Source organism: Schistocerca cancellata, chromosome 9 (assembly GCF_023864275.1).
Source record: "Schistocerca cancellata isolate TAMUIC-IGC-003103 chromosome 9, iqSchCanc2.1, whole genome shotgun sequence".
Classification (NCBI taxonomy): Eukaryota; Metazoa; Arthropoda; class Insecta; order Orthoptera; family Acrididae; genus Schistocerca; species Schistocerca cancellata.
This window is the reverse complement of record NC_064634.1, coordinates 112,404,873-112,421,681: the sequence shown is the minus strand read 5'-3', so window position 1 is coordinate 112,421,681 and position 16,809 is coordinate 112,404,873. Positions and strand designations below refer to the sequence as shown.

Below are 16,809 nucleotides of genomic sequence, written 5' to 3'. Positions count from 1 at the left end.
ATTTATTTGCAACTGATGACTGAAATTTATCCTGAAAAGGAAAAAAAATCCATCTTTCTCTTGGTGTTTCAACTTGTTTGCAGTTGATAATAAACAAGTATGCTTTTGTTAAGTCATCAAGTACCTGCACAATGATAGCCCCCTGACCACACAAGGATTGCATTATTGGTGCCTAGCTGGAAAATCTCTACATATGGCAAGGAGTGCCCATTGTAACTGGGGCACAGGGAGTCAGGGCAACTGTTATTTGACCAGGTTGCTGTTGCTGTGGCTGAGTGGTGCACCTGGAGAGAGACCCCATTCACAGTGAGTGGCACCAAGGCAAATGACTTGCAGCTGAAACGGATCAAACTTCTTTTTGCTGGTGGACATACTGCCCCAACAATCTCTTCGGAAATAAACGTTCACTACTATGTGGAGAGATATGACCCCACAATGTTTCCTTCTCTGGCTATGCCATGGGAGGAATGTAGGGATAAGAGACAAAGTGAGAAATACTCCCCACAATACTTAGTTTGCTCTAGGATTGACAGAGATTGGTTTATGGCCACTAATCCTTTGTCCTTTATTCTTTGTTGAACACATTGAGGACAGGTTTAGGGAAGTAGCAGTGATTTCGAAAATGTTTAAAAAGACAGTTCCCATTCAGTTGTGGACACTGCTCGCCTGTGACAAGCTGGGTGACATACCTGTAACCATTCCCCCACCCCATAACTAACCATCACTAAGGTGATGGTAAATTCAGTACTACACAGCTGAATCTGGAGGCAGTGTGTAGAATATTGGACTAAGATTCAAAAACGAAAACAAGGCAAGCTTGTGATGCCAAAACCATGTTTCAAGAGGTTCTGTAATCCTGAACTTGAACAAGAAACAGGTTGAACTAATGGTAGGTCTCATGGCTGGCTATGGGAACTTTAAGAAACACCTACACATGATTTGTATAGAGGAAGAAGCCCCTAGATGTGAGGAGCATGAAACAGCGCCTCATCTAATCTTCTAATACGAAACTCTTGAGCGCAACAGACACAGAATATTAGGGTCAATAGAGCTTGAAGAAATTGTCTAATAACGAATTAGTAAAGGGTCTCCTGCTGCTTCTTAAGGGTGCTGTTTGGCTATAGTAGAATCACAAGGAGCAAAACCTCACAATAAACTGTTCTAAGACCACTGTGTTTTTGTCTCCCTTCATTAATCAAATCAAACCCCTCATAACTCTCAATATGGTGCAAGGTATCATCTTCCACCATGACCTCCTTGTACAGACCAATGACAAATTATATACCAATTTGGAGCAATGGAGTGTGTGTTTCATCAGTCGTGTCCAGTGTAGACCGAATGATGACAGGGTTAATATGGGGGCTTCCTCTTGGCCTATGAAGGTGACTTGTTCCCTTGAAGGGTCTTGGTGATGGTGTTTCAGTGTGATGTGAAACTGCATGTTTCATCTCCCATGTGGTTGTTCAAATTCATGAAATTCAGGCACGTCTCTGTATTGTAATTCCAGCCCCCTCTGTAGGGATTGAGCACTTAGTTGCACTTGAACACTCCTTTAGGTCTCCTCTGTCACTCTGCTGTTTGTGTAGAGTTTGGGGAGTACCGTTCTCTCTATTCACCGAACTGCATTGTCTTCCCAAAAGAAAAGAAAATCCAGGAATACAAGACTTTTGACCAACACACAAATCAGGAGACTTAGAATAATTAAGATTGTTTGCATCCTTTACGTATGACGATGACATTTGCTGCTGCTACGATGACATCATCCTTTCTATCGACGGTACCCTCATCCTACATGCCTTCTGTGTTGGCAGGATGACTTGACTACACCCAGTCTCTTGGTGGTTAGGCGCCCTCTCCTACTGTTTCTCACCCACCAACTATGGAGCATCAGTTCCCCACGCACCGCAGACATTGATTGCCAACCTGCGACCATAGAAGCAAGACCCTCCTCTGGCATCTCTCAGTAGAAAGGGGTCCCTTGGGTCGCTCACCTCCCAGGATTCTACTGATTTGAAACCAGATACTAGGCAGTGGCTGAAGGAGCCAAGTTTTTTTTCATCATAGAGCTTTATGTTCCTTTCCTGTCCCTGAAAGCAGGGCAGGTACCCAAGGTGGAGTTCCCAGTGGCACCGGTGGAACCGGATCCTCCCCCACACATCCTATTTCAGAACCAATGTGTATTGATGCCGTGTCCTCACCATCGGTGGCAGCAGATGACCCTGGAGCATGACCTGCCTCCATGATACCTTCACAGCCCCACAGGATACCGATAGCATGATCCTCCAGCGGTTTGTTTCACCACCTGGCTGAGTTACAGTGTCTCTTGTGCATCTCCCCTGCTTTCTGCATTGCCCTCCAGGGAACTCAGTTCCCTGCATTGCAGACCCATACCCTCTGTGGTTATCAGGGCTGGTTTTAAGAATCAAGCTGACTGTGACATGGTACTGAGTGGATTTTGCAGATATGTTCTGTACACATGCCACTCGATAAGACTTTGGAGCCTTTGGCTGCTGTTAGTGCAAAGATGTGTGGATTTTATAATCGGTAATGTACATCTCCGTCCCATTAGTGAAATGTCTCAAACAGCATTGTCTGCAATGATTTCTCAGCTCCCTCATCCTACCTATTTTTGTGACTTAAATGCCCACAATCCTTTGAGTGGTGGAATTATGACCACTGGCTCTCGAAACTTTGATCACAGAGCTTGATCTTTGTCTCTTGAATACCGGTGACCCCACACATTTCAGTATGGCATATGGATCTGATTTATCCATTGATCTTTCGTTTTGCAGCTCTGAGCTTCTCCGCTCCATCCACTGGAGAATCTGTGATCATTTTCAGATCGTCCTACCCCTCCCTCAGCATCACTAACTGTAGTGTTCACACAGATGGGCTCTTAACAATGCTGACTTCGTCTCTGGCTGCCTTAGCACCCCACCATGTCGAGGTATCAATACAGTTGTCAGGAGCACCATTGCAGCCATTCTGTCAGCAGCAGACTTAGCAGATTCCCTATTCTGCGGAACCCGCTCCCAATTTTGTGTGGAACTTCTTGTCACACCATAATTTCCATGTTCAAGTGCTACTTCCCACGTGACCCCCCCCCCCTCCCCCTCCACTCCATATATCAGTGAATGGGGTCCTGCAGGGCTCTGTATTCAGTTCCTCCATTTTCTTGTGGCTATCAATGGTCTAGCTGCAGCTGTGGGGTCTGTAGTGTCACCCTTCCTGTATTCTGAGGATTTTTACATTTACTATTGTTCACTATGGGTATTGCTGTACATCAACTGCAGGCTTCCATATGAAAGGCACAGTCCTGGGCTCTAACCCATGGCTTCCAATTTTCATTGGTCAAGACAAGCATCATATACTTTTGTCAGTGTCATACTGTCCATCCACAACCAAAACTCAACCTTGATTGACAACCAATTGCTTGATGTGGTAGAGTCTTATCACTTTTTGGGACTGCTCTTCGGTGCCCAGCTGATGTGACTTCTCAATCTTTTCCAACTTACGTGAACATGCTGAGCACACTTTAATACACTCCGCTGCCTCATTAACACCAGATGGGGCGCAAAGTGCTCTACAAATTTGCAGCTTTACATAGCTTTGATCCTGTCCTATCTTGATTACAACTATCTGGTATATGGCTCAGCGTCACTTTAAGCATTGCAGATGCTGGACCTGATACACCATTGTGAGATCTGATTTGCAACAGGCACTTTTCTGACCAGCTCTGTGAACCGCCTACTTGCATAGGGTGGGACCCCTCCACTGCAGATCAGGCACCATCTATGTGATACACATGCGCTGCTCCCACGGGCATCCAAACTGCTGTCCTTTATCCTGGTACGGAGATCCATCTCGCACAATACAGGCCCAGGCCTGGAGTCACGACCACAATTAGCATGCAGTGACTCTGCTCTGAACTCCAACTGCCCACACTCTCTAGTCAGGGAGCAATCCGTATACCCACATGGCCTTTATATCAAGACTCTTTTGACCCTATGCTTTTTCACCGCCTGTTTCTGGCCTTCTTTCATGCATTTCTGGCCTTGGCTCTATGATAGACAGACAAATTGGTTTTTTGTACACACATACAAGGTGCAGTGTACAACACTCCCCGCCGAACAGATGCAGTGTATGCCATTGCTTAAGCCCTCAGTCACATTTATTTTTGTACCAGCAAGACATTCTGTATTGGCAGTAACTCCCTTAAAGAGTCTTCAGGCTATTGACCTGTCCTCTCCTCGACACCCACTCATTGACCTGTCCTCTCCTCGACACCCACTCATTGTGGCTACCCGGGATATCCTTTCTGACCTCCGTCAAGCTGGATTGTTGATCATCTTTGTCTGGACCCTATCTCATGTTGGGATCCAGGGGAACGAAAATACTGACTGGTTGACCCAGTTGGCTACCAGGATGCCAACTTTGGTGATGGGAATACCGGAGCTGGACCTTCAGTCGACACTACATCATCAATTGTTCAAGACTAGAGAACATGTATTGTTGTGCCCCGGTTTCTCTGAACAAACTGAGTAATAACGGGAACCACGACCATATGGCAGACTTCCCTTTGTGCTTCTCACAGGGAATTACCACTCTATTGACTTCATGTGGGCCATGCTTGGATGACCCATGACCACATCCTGTGATGTGAGAATTCACCCTAACACTGGTGTGGTGCCAATCTGATGATGGTTCACATCCTACTGAACTGTCCTAATTTTACCACATGAAACAGTAAATCTGCTGACAAACTACCTCTGGTGTTTATCAGATTACGCCAAAGCTGCTGATCTGGTCTTACGTTTTATTTGTGTAAGTGGTTTATATTGAGGTAGAGCTCATTGGCCTCATCAGCTGCTTGAGGGACTGGAGGGGTGCCCCATTGCATGCTCCAACACCAACACAGGGAGCCCATGGCTGCCCTTGTTAATTGGTCTGGCCTGGCCTCTGCCCTTCCCACTTTTTCAATTCTTCTTAGCATTTTACATCTGTCATTGGATCACTGTCTCTTACTCATTGTTCTCTTTCCTGAGATTTTACAACTTGTCTGCATTGCCAGTTTTTCTTGTGGTAATAGAGGGTGAGGAAACACCTGTCAGATGCAGATGGTGTCTCTACAATTGTGTAAAATGTCTTGGGGGGGGGGGGGGGGGGCTCCACTTGCATTGTGTGTGGAGTCCCTCACACACTTTCATCACCTCACCCCTCCTCACTTCTGCTTGCTTCTGTCTCTTGGTTTTATTGATTACAGTTGGGTTCATCAGGTTTTGTCCTTCGTCTTTGAGGACATTTAGGATGGAGGGACTGATGACCTCAAAGTTCGGCCCCTTTAACCCCATCATCCAGTCCAATCTTCTGACCACTTCATACCAGCTGTTTCCACTCTGATTTTTATGTTTTGTTATATTTATGGTATGTGAAGTTCAGAACTCAAATGTCAATCTGCCATAGTATTTGATGGGACTCTCAAATTTCTTAAGAAAACTGGATTTTCAGTTTTGCTGAGGTTCTTTAATATTATAAAGAAACCTCAGTTTTTCAGTGGGTTGTGTGATATACAAAGGTCATGCAATTGTAATATTCACGTGTACAGTAGTGGTAGTATCACATACACAAAATATAAAAGGGCAGTGCCTTGACGGAGCTGTCATTTTTAATCAGGTGATTCCTGTGAATAGGTTTCAGTCATGATCATAGTCACATGATGGGAATTAAGACATTGAATATGAAATGGAACTTGGAGCTAAACACACGGAATTGTTAGGGAATGCACTATTCAAAGATCCACAGTGTCAAGAGTACCGAGAATACCAAATTTCAGGCATTACCTTTAACCGTGGACAATTCAGTGTTTGACAGCTTCACGTTATGAGTGAGAGCAGTGGCATTTGCCTAGAGTTGACAGTGCTAACAGACAAGTGACACTGTGTGAAGTAAGCGCAGAAATCAGACACATATGACAAACGTGATTGTGAGGACAGTGTGGTGAAATTTGGCAGTAATGGGGTATGGCAGCAGACGACTGATGTCAGTGCCTTCATTAACAGCATGATCGCCTGCATCACCTCTCCAGGGCTCATTACCACATTGGTAGGACCTAAACAACTGGAAAATGGTGGCCTGGTTGAATGGGTCATGATTTCTATTAGGTAAGAGCTGATGGTAGGGTTTGAATGTGGCACAGACCCCATGAAGCCATGGACCCAAGTTGTAGATAGTGCATTGTGTGAGCTGGTTAGCTCCATAATAGAGTGGACTATGTTTACGTGGAATGAACTGGGTCTTCTGGTCCTACTGAACCGATGATCGACTGCAAATGGTTATTTTCGGCTTCTAGGAGACCATTTGCAGCTCTTCAAAACTATTTAGAAATGTCTTAAAGCAAATGTGATAAGATACAACAAAAGTATAAGAGAAACAGTTGAAAACAATGAGTATGGCAAAGACAAAGCATAAATTTATGTTGGATAAACATCACATGTCATCTGTGAAGATTCCAGGTGTGGGATTTCCTCTCTGTTGTCAGTATTTGCAATAAGTTTTTTAAGCATTTGAAAAGTTGTTTGAATTTTGAGACAGTCAAGGCGATGAGGAGATGAATCTGTAACTGCCAGTTATTCTTTTCATTATTAATTTCACAGGAGAAATGCCAAATGAGCTTTTTAAAGCCATTCAGTGTAAGGAGAAACAAGAGTTGTGCGGAGATGATGATGTTCGTAGAAATTTTTCAATCTGGAAAAAAAGTAGCCCAAAAGCTCTTGCAAAATTGTTTACAGACTTTATGCAAAGAAGTGTGTACCTTAATGCTGTTATTGTACTACTTAACAAAGAAAAAGACAGAAGACAAAAACTACAGACCTATCATACAGTGTAAATAAAGTAAAAGATATTTAATGTTGCCATCATCCTCACAGAAAGAAGACTGATCACATAAAGGAATAAGCTGGCTTTAGTAAGTAGCTGTAGCACAGTTAATGACTAGCAAGTAGGGGAAAATTACTAAATTGAGCATTGAATATGGATTTTACCACTTTACCAAAGATTTGCAATTTTGAAAATGTGTCACTCAGTTTCAAGTAAGGTCAGTAAAAGGAACCAGCTATTGATTTATTCTGGTTGTCAAGTACAGCGTCTATTCATGCTAACTCACAGTTTCACAGCAATGGCTTCTAACAGCAACAATCACTACACCACCAACAGTATTTATTTTATCCTGTCTGAACACTGTTAGGTAAGAATTTGAACTAAACTTACTCTGGCTTTAGCTAGCTTGTAGTAACTATAATGGTTTTAGATTCAGTGCTTTCTATTAGCACATCGAGCTCTGGTTCTTTACTAACACAGCTACAAAAATGGGAGACGAATTCGCTGTCTTTCTGCATCAAATAATCAGTTGTGTGATAGATGTCATTTTAAGTTGTTTCTGCCAGATTTCACCCATGATACATGGCAAACAACTGATGTAGCATTAACTGTACTTTGATCATAAATAGCAATGATCATGTCCAGAGTAAGAAAGAAAAAAAAAAAAGAAAGAAAACGTGATCATTTTCAAGAATATATCAGTTTTATCTCAAGTTACACTGTTACATACAGATTCCTCGGTTGAATTATTTGAACTTTGGTCAAATCGTGCAGAATTCTTTAGGAACATATATGTTCACAGCTAAAAGTTTGTGCGAAATTGAACACACTGCAGTCTCCAAAATGCATAAGTATTCCTCTGTATCATGCTGAGTGACACAACTATATCCTCACCTTTTGCACACAGCTACAATACTTTGGGAATGGCAACCAGTTTTGTTTGACCTGCATGCAATTCATCAGTTATAAAAGCATAATCACAAAAAAACTCTGGAAAGCAGTATTTTCTTAGACAATATATTCCAAATGTGATAGATTAAGAAAAGTTGAGTGAAGCGATTTGAGGCATTTTTGTTGAGTTACAGTTTGACAAAAATCATAAAAAAATAGTCCACTGAAAAGCTTTGTATGAAATTTGTTTTTTCACAACACTGAATTTTTGACTACTTACAGTAAACAGCCTACTTAGCTAATTTATTATCTAACATTGTTTTACAAATAACAGATCATTTTAAAACAATAGTAATGTCTTGTCTTGATAGTACAACCTAGTGGTCATTAGTAAAAGTTAAGGAGGTGGCTCTAGTAGCCTATACCACCCCATTATACTCCCCACACGGACTTTGAGATAGCAAAATCATTGGGGAGCCATCCTGATGAACAGCCTCTAAACTGTTGTCCACAAGTCTTGAGATTGATTGGTGCTGGATCAGAAGTGCCCATATCTCATTCCACATGGTATGATGGGATGGGGTCAGCTGACCTGAGGAAATCTAAGCACACTCACGTCAGTGGGACATTCTGACAGAAACTGGGAGCAATGACGTGGTTGACTGTGTCACTGTGCATCCGGGTCGTGTGTTTTGTGGTGCAGGTGAGCAGTCAAATGGACATGTTAAGATAGTCAGCTCCCATGCAACTTGCCATCGAGGCAATGGTAGGCATATCAGTGGCACCATTTTTTCCTGTGTAAACATCACTTGAACGAGAATATATTCACTGCCACCAAGGACTTTGTGCTTTTGGTATGTGGGTTGGAGAGACTTCTGTAGTTTTTGACGTTATGATACCCTGCCATTGACATGTTCTGATGTTTATTTATTTATTTCATGTTCTGTAGATCCTGGAAGCGAGTGAATCACAAGGATATGGAACGTGTCAAATTGTACATATTTCAAGCATAACTTGTATAAATACATACAATAAAGATACAGTGTAAATATAATCAATAGACAACAGCACAATCAATAAACAGAAAATTGTTTTTCACATATTAAGGATAAGTAATATATATATGATATGGCATGTGTCTGATAGTACACACCTGAAATATATCTTACATAAATGCAACAAAAAGATACAATGTAAATAAGATACCAACTAAACAACAGCGTATTCAACTAACAGAAAGTTTTTGTTTCACATGTTAAGGATGAGTAATATATACAGGAATCAAGATAAGTTCACTATTCCAAGGGAAATACAGAAATATCAATAAACAATTTTCATATGCCTATTCAAAACAAAATTAATTACACTATTTATACAACACTTGCAAGTTCAGTGATTATATACATTTTATTCACATATTCATCAATTGTATAAAAAGATTTCTCTATCAGGTACTCCTTGAGAGTTTGTTTGAATGCTGACAATCTATTGTTAAGGCATTTGATGTGTGGTGGGAGAGCATTAAACAGCTTAATACTGGAGTAGTAAGCACCTTTTTGAACCATAGTGAGACTTTTCAATTCAATGTGCAGACTGTTTTTGGTCCGTATGTTATAGTCATGAAATTAGCTGTTATGTTTGTAGATAGAAGGGTTATTACAGACAAAGGTCAACAAAGAAAAGATATACTGTGAGGCGGTGGTAAGGATCCCGATCTTTCGAAACAAGCATCTACAAGTGTGTCTGTGATGGACACCACTCATTATTCTGATAGCTTTTTTCAAGAGGTTGGTTCCCCTAGAATATAATAGCATATGACATTAATGAATGAAAATAGCCGAAGTAACAAGCCTTAATGATATCTACGTCAGCCACTGAAGCAATTACCTGTAGTGTAAATATTGCTGAGCTAAGTTTTTTTGTAAAGATGAAGAATGTGTGTCGACCAATCACATTTGCTGTTTATATAAGTACCCAGGAATTTTGTAACCTCAGCTTTTTGTATTGCTTGATCTCTACACTTAATGTTAATTTCTTCCAGATTTCTTTGTGGAGTATGGAATCTCGTATAAAGGGTTTTATCTGAATTGAGTGAGAGACCATTTGAAGAAAACCAATTTACTATATCATTGAAAACTTCGTTTGTAGTTTGTTCAAGATTGTTGTCTGTAAAATCATCAATTACAATTGTAGTGTCATCTGGAAAAGAGTAAATTTACTCTCTGTATCAAAACGAAGTAGGAGATCATTAATGAAGATGAAACAGCAGTGGACCCAAAACAGAGCCTTGTGGCACACAACTTACTGTGCCCCACTCAGATGAGGCAGGTTCTCCGGATTTGCCATTCAGCATTACCGTCTGCTTTCAGTCCTTTAGGTATGACTGGAGCCACGAATTAATGGTTCCACCCAAACCAAAATATTCTGCTTTTTGCAAAAGAATTAGATGGTTTACACAGTCAAAGGCTTTGAGAGGTCACAAAAAATACCTACTGGAGACTCTTTTTGTTCATGGCTCCCAGAACTTTTTTTTTCCTCCCCCCCCCCCCCCCTCCCTCCCCGTAGTGAGGAGGTCCTCCAGGATGTGGAACATGTCAGAAAAACAACAATACACGACAAATATTTACAACTAAAACAAGTAAGCTAATGTACCATTCCACAGGCCCCAAGTGGAATGATCGTCATTTTTTAATGAACACTAAGAGTCATTTTACAAATATTAATGCACTGAATTTAAAATAAAAAAGTTTTTTATTTATTTATGAGGTAATAAACATGTAATACAACTACTGTAATACTTATTTACAATGAACACATTACTGCAGTGAAATGGTGCAGAAGTTAGATTATACTTACACACACACACACACACACACACACATTCACACACATTTTCAATGAACACATTACTGCACTGAAATTGTGCAGAAGTTATGTTGTACTTATATACAAATCAGTTGGTTTTACTAAGAAATTCATCAATGGAGTAGGAGGAGTTGGCCACCAATAAATCCTTTAGGCTTCTCTTAAACTAAATTTCATTGGTTGTTAAGCTTTTTATGGCTGCTGGCAAGTTATTGAAAATGTGTGTTCCTGAATAATGCACACCTTTTTGTACAAGACTAAGTGACTTTAAATCTTTGTGAAGATTATTCTTATTTCTAGTATTGATTCCATGAATTGAGCTGTTGGTTTGAAAAAGTCCTATATATTTTAATGACAAATTTCATTAAGGAATAAATATATTGTGAAGCAGTAGTTAGTATCCCTAGTTCCCTAAACAGGCTTCTGCAGGATGTTCTTGAGTTCACACCACATATAACTCTTACTGCAAGTTTTTGTGCCCGGAAAACTTTAGCTCTACTTGATGAATTACCCCAAAAAATAATCCCATATGACATTATGGAATGAAAGTAAGCATAGTATGCCAGCTTTTTCATTTTTATATCCCCTATGTCTGACAAAATTCGCATTGCAAACAGAGATTTGTTAAGACGCTTCAGCAGTTCTGTGGTGTGCTCCTCCCAGTTGAATTTATTATCAAGCTGTAATCCCAAGAATTTAACACTGTCCACTTCTTCTATCTTCTTGTCATCGTATGTTAGACATATACTCTTGGGACACCCCTTACAAGTTGTGAACTGCATGTAGTGTGTTTTTTCAAAGTTTAGTGACAAAGAATTGGCTAGGAACCAGTGATTAATGTCCACAAATATTTTGTTGGCTGATCTTTCTAAGACTACACTTGATTTGCTATTTATTGCAATGTTTGTATCATCGGCAAACAAAACAAACTTGGCATCTGGTAATGTTACTGATGAAAGGTCATTGATATACACAAGAAAATGTAAGGGCCCCAAAATGGAACCTTGTGGGACCCCACATGTAATTAGTTCCCAGTTGGATGATGCCTGATAGCTTGATACATGTCTCTTTCCTAATAACACCCTTTGTTTCCTGCCAGAGATATAAGATTTTAACCATTTTGCAGCATTTCCTGTTACACTATAATATTCTAGTTTACTTAAAAGGATATTGTGATTTACACAGTCAAATGCCTTTGACAGATCACAAAATATACCAGTTGCCTGCAATTTTTTGTCTAATGAATTAAGCACATTTTCACTGTAAGTGTAGATAGCCTTCTCAATATCAGAACCTTTTAGAAATCCAAACTGTGACTTTGACAGTATGTTATTTGAGATAAGATGGTTATAAAGACAACTGAACATTACTTTTTCGAAAATTTTTGAGAATGCTGGCAACAGTGAAATTGGACGGAAATTTGATGCTATTTCTTTTTCTCCCTTCTTAAACAGTGGCTTAACTTCAGCATATTTCAGCCACTCAGGAAATATTCCACTGATAAACGACTGGTTACACAGATAGCTTAATATGTTACTTAGCTCAGAATCACATTCTTTAATTAACTTTGTTGATATTTCATCATACCCACTAGATGTTTTTGATTTTATTAAAGATTTTATGATGAACATTATTTCTGTTGGTGTAGTGAGGGTCAAATTCATATTATGGAAGTTACTTGAAATGTCTGGTCTAAGGTAATCCATAGCAGCATCTACCGAACCTAACAACCCCATCTTTTCAGTAATAGTTATAAAATGTTTGTTAAAAAGTTCTGCAACACTATACACATCTGTCACCAATGTATCATTTACTCTTAATGCTATTTGTTCCTCTTCATGTCTGGTTCTACCGGTCTCCTCCTTCACTATATCCCATATTGTCTTTATTTTGTTATCTGATATGACTATCTTTTCCTTGTAATATATTCGCTTTGACATCCGTATTACAGTCTTTAATATTTTGCAGTATTTCTTATAATGTGCTGTAGCATCAACATTGGAAATGTTTCGGATTGACAGATACAGTTTTCTTTTTGTTTTACAAGATACCCCTATTCCTCGAGTAATCCATGGCTTCTTTGTAAACTTTGCTCTAACCTTGGTAAGTGTTGGGGGAAAGCAGTGTTCGAATAAGGTAAGCACTTTATTAGCAAAAATGTTATATTTTTCATTCATGCCATGAGCACTGTAAACATCAGTCCAGTGAATCTCTCTGAGGAGTGTCCTAAAATAATCAATTTTTGGCTTACTGATTACCCTCTTGAGCTCAGATTTAACAGATTTTATATCCTGTTCAGTATTAACATTTAACAGAAGGAACTGCATGTCATGGTCTGAGAGGCCATTGACTATTGGTTTTGCAATATAATTTTGTTCATTGGACTTTTCTATAAAGATGCCTGTTTGTGAGCAAGTGGCTATCCTAGTGGGGAACTTTACTGTGGGAATTAAGTTGAATGATAGTGTCACTAACTCAAATAAGTTCTTATTGGGAGAGTCTTTAAGGAAATCTACATTGAAATCACCAGCAACCACTATTTCTTTGTTTTTGGTTGTTAAATGGGCCAGTACAGCTTCAAGGTGGTTTACAAACAGATTAAAGTTACCTGCAGGAGCTCGATATACACTTAATATTATGAAAGATTTTTTGTGAAAATCTAATTCTGTTGCACATGCTTCCATATGCTGTTCTAGGCAAAATTTATGAATGTCTATGTTCTTAAATTTATGACAGTTCCTGATGAATGTGGCAACTCCTCTGATCTACAAAAGTGAGATGCTAACCTAAACCCTGTAACACTTAAAAGTTCTATACCAGTGGTCACATGATGTTCAGAGAGGCAGATTATGTCAGCTGGGTTTGAAGACTCTAATTCATCTGTGCAGATAGTTAATTCATTAATTTTATTTCTCAGTCCTCGAATATTTTGATGCAATAAAGATAGCTGACATTTCACATTGACTGAGTTAAAATTGGGTGGAGTTAAAATATCTGGTGACATTTGAAAATTCTTAACCAATGGCTGTTTATGCTGATGTAATAAGCTGGAATTATGTTTTTTGATTTCTTTCTCAAACTGAAGGTTTGTCTCAGTTCTAACCTCTCTTAAAATTTGCTTTCTTTCTGTCCTCCCTACCCCAAAAAAGGGTCTTTTCTGAACCCTATAACCACTGGTATTTTACCACTCATGACAGTGCCTTCCCCCCTTTAACTTTCCTGCTATTTCCCCAGCCAATTTACCCTTCCCCTTCCTGTTGAGGTGAAGGCCATGCCTAGTATAATCCCACCTACTGAGAGAATCAACATGAACCACACCAATGTGTGACCCCGCACCCGACATGAGCAGCCGTTCCAGCTCCAAATTAACTCTCTTGACAGAAGAGTTCAAATGAGGTCAGTCATGGCGCCCAAGAACAGATACAAACTCAACACTGGTATGCCTCGATGCTGATGCAATCTTCTCCAGGTCACACTCTATACTGTACCCAGGATCTCTGTCAATACTGTTACCTGCCCCACCCACTATAACCACGGTGTCTTCCTTAGTGAAATCTTAGCAAAGTGATCCTAAATCCTCTGTCACCTGCTCCAGACCAGCACTAGGTTTAAAAAAATTGGTGACCTGGTATTCTGATACTAGTTCATCCTGCAAAAGTTGGCCAACACCTCTTCCATGGGAACTACCTAACAACAAAACTTTCTTTCTCTTTACTGATTTCCCTACATTCTTACTTTTCAATTTGCAGCTGAAAGTTTGTCGTGCCCTGTTTACACCTGCAACTGCTTGAGGCTCATCAGCTTCTAACTGAAGCAACAGGTCAAATCTATTTTCCACATTCACCATGAAGCTGTCAGACAAAGTTCTAGGCCTGTTCCTCCTGTTGCCTGTTGCCACTTCCAAAGTCTCTTTACCCTTCTCCCTCCTTAACCTGTCAAGATCTCCCCTGTCCTTGTCTAACTCAGCTTGAAGGGCGGCAATTTTCCCCTCCTGTTCTAGTATCTTCCTATCTCTACTACAAATCCTACAAAACCACTGATGAGTCTCATTTACTTCCCCTATTCCCACGCCACTACAGTCACCCACATGGAAAAACTGCAGCACCCATCACACCAAAGCCCCGACCTAACAATTCTACGGCAAGTCAAGCACTTTTCACTCATGATAAACGTAATAGTTTATTAAGAATAAGTCAGTTGAATTACAGATAAACACGAAAATATGGTTGCACAAATTTGGCCTATACGCAACTGTGTGTAAACAAAAACAAAAGTGCAAAGTTTCTGAAACAACAACTTAAACTTTACGCTACTTTCCGGAAATGCTAGTTAAATAATGAAGAGGTATGCTAAGTTAAATTGCTGGAGAGAGCAAGGAACAACTAAACGAAATTCTATAGATTTGCTACAGCAGAACATAAACAGAAAATACGACTGTACGGTCTTTTCGCGTTTTCTGCTATATTACGTAAAGAAAAATGAAACCTTTAATGGTACACTTAAATGGCACACTAATACACCTATTTACCACATGATCAGTACTAATCTATATGTTTTATAATCTAAAATGACTTATCTTTACGAGAACACCAAAACTCGCGCTAGTCGCCTGGCTGTAGGGCTGCCAACACTGGTGACTTGAATGGTGAAAGAGAATATTGCTTGTTCTGTACAAAGACCTGCATGAAAACCAAATTGACTTTTGTTTAAGATATTGTGGAAGCTGAGATGATTGACAATCAACCTGTGCATCAGTTTTTCAAGAATTTTTGAAAAGGTAGTTATAAGGGAGATTGGGCGATAATTTGTAACATTGTCTTTCTCACCTTTTTTAAATAGTGGTATCACTACAGATAGTTTTAGCCTGTCAGGGACAATTCCTTCTTGCAGCGAAGCATTGAATATGTTGCGTAAGACTGGACTTACATATTTATAGCAACATTTCAATATTTTACAGGAAATGTTGTCCACACCTACAGACTTTTTATTTTTTAATGAGGTAATAATTCTTTCAATCTATTTTACTGTAACATGAGATAAGGATAGCTGTGGGGGGTCTATTATTATAGCTTTCTGTAGAAGAGCCAATGACTCATCCACAGAACCTTTACAGCCTGTCTTCTCTGCTGCTGACAAAATGTGCCTGTTGAAGATTTCTGCAACCATTTCAAGTTTCTTTACAATATTGGTACCTTGTTTAAGTTTTATGGGTGTGCTGTCTCCACCCCCTTTTTTTTTTGCCACTTTATTACATTACAAATTGGTGTTTTTTTTTTTTTTCAGACTTATCAATTTCAGACTTATTGCACATATTTTTTGAATTATTTATCACCTTCTTTAGGATGCTGCAGTAAAGTTTGTAGTGCTGACATTGTTTTCTTCTTCTTCTTAGCACCCTCTTTGTTCTGCAGGATGTTTTTTATCCCTGCAGTGATCCATGATTTATTGATAGTGATTTTGCTACCACTTTGTTCTCTGTACCCTGTGGTGTGTGGGGAAAATGCATTGTGTGCGCCAACATGTTGTTGCATGTGACTCTTTTTCTCTGGCAGTACTCACAGCACACCCTTGAGGTGACGGGCAAGACTGACTCACAGCCTGCACAGCCTCTGAGATCTGAGTGCCCAAAGTTCTGACTGCAGTCAGTCATACTGACACTGCATCTCCTACATGTCTTGTGGTCAACCTTCTCACCAGCAGTCAGTTATCTGCAATAGGCTGTGACGGAACTGTGTTCTCTCTTTCGCTCTCTCACTCTCTCTCTGTTTGCACAGAGTTGTCTCTCTTTAATTCTTGTACCTCATTACTAGTAGTAGTCTTCTGAACGCAGTATTATACGGAACATAGGATGAACGGTCTGTCCCAGTAAAACTTTGCTAAATGCTCGTTCTACGACTATGTTCCAGGTGACTCTCGTACACTGGTATTTTGCAACCTGGCCCACCTGGAGTGTAATGCTAAAGCAGCGGAGTGCTCTGCACCTGCATTGCATTTACAGCCAATATTGCCAGGCTCTGATTCGTATCACCTCTTTGCGACTGGAGCCCGGAACCTTGTATGTGTTGCTACTGCCACAAAGATCAGGTGAGTAACAATTAATTTTGTTTGTTATTGTTGTGGTTGTCTAAGACCAGTTTGATGCAGTTCTCTACATTAGTCCATTCCGTGCAAGCTTCT

General features: G+C 40.0%; 1 protein-coding gene across 1 annotated transcript in view; it reads left to right on the top strand.

Annotated features, from left to right (window-relative positions):
- Positions 1 to 16,809, top strand: part of LOC126101616 (citron rho-interacting kinase) — a 231,250-nt gene that overhangs the window by 176,202 nt on the left and 38,239 nt on the right. Inside the window, exon 29 of the mRNA XM_049912299.1 lies at positions 16,539 to 16,716. Coding sequence (XP_049768256.1) covers positions 16,539 to 16,716 — 178 coding nt within the window. The remainder of the gene's footprint in view (positions 1 to 16,538; positions 16,717 to 16,809) is intronic.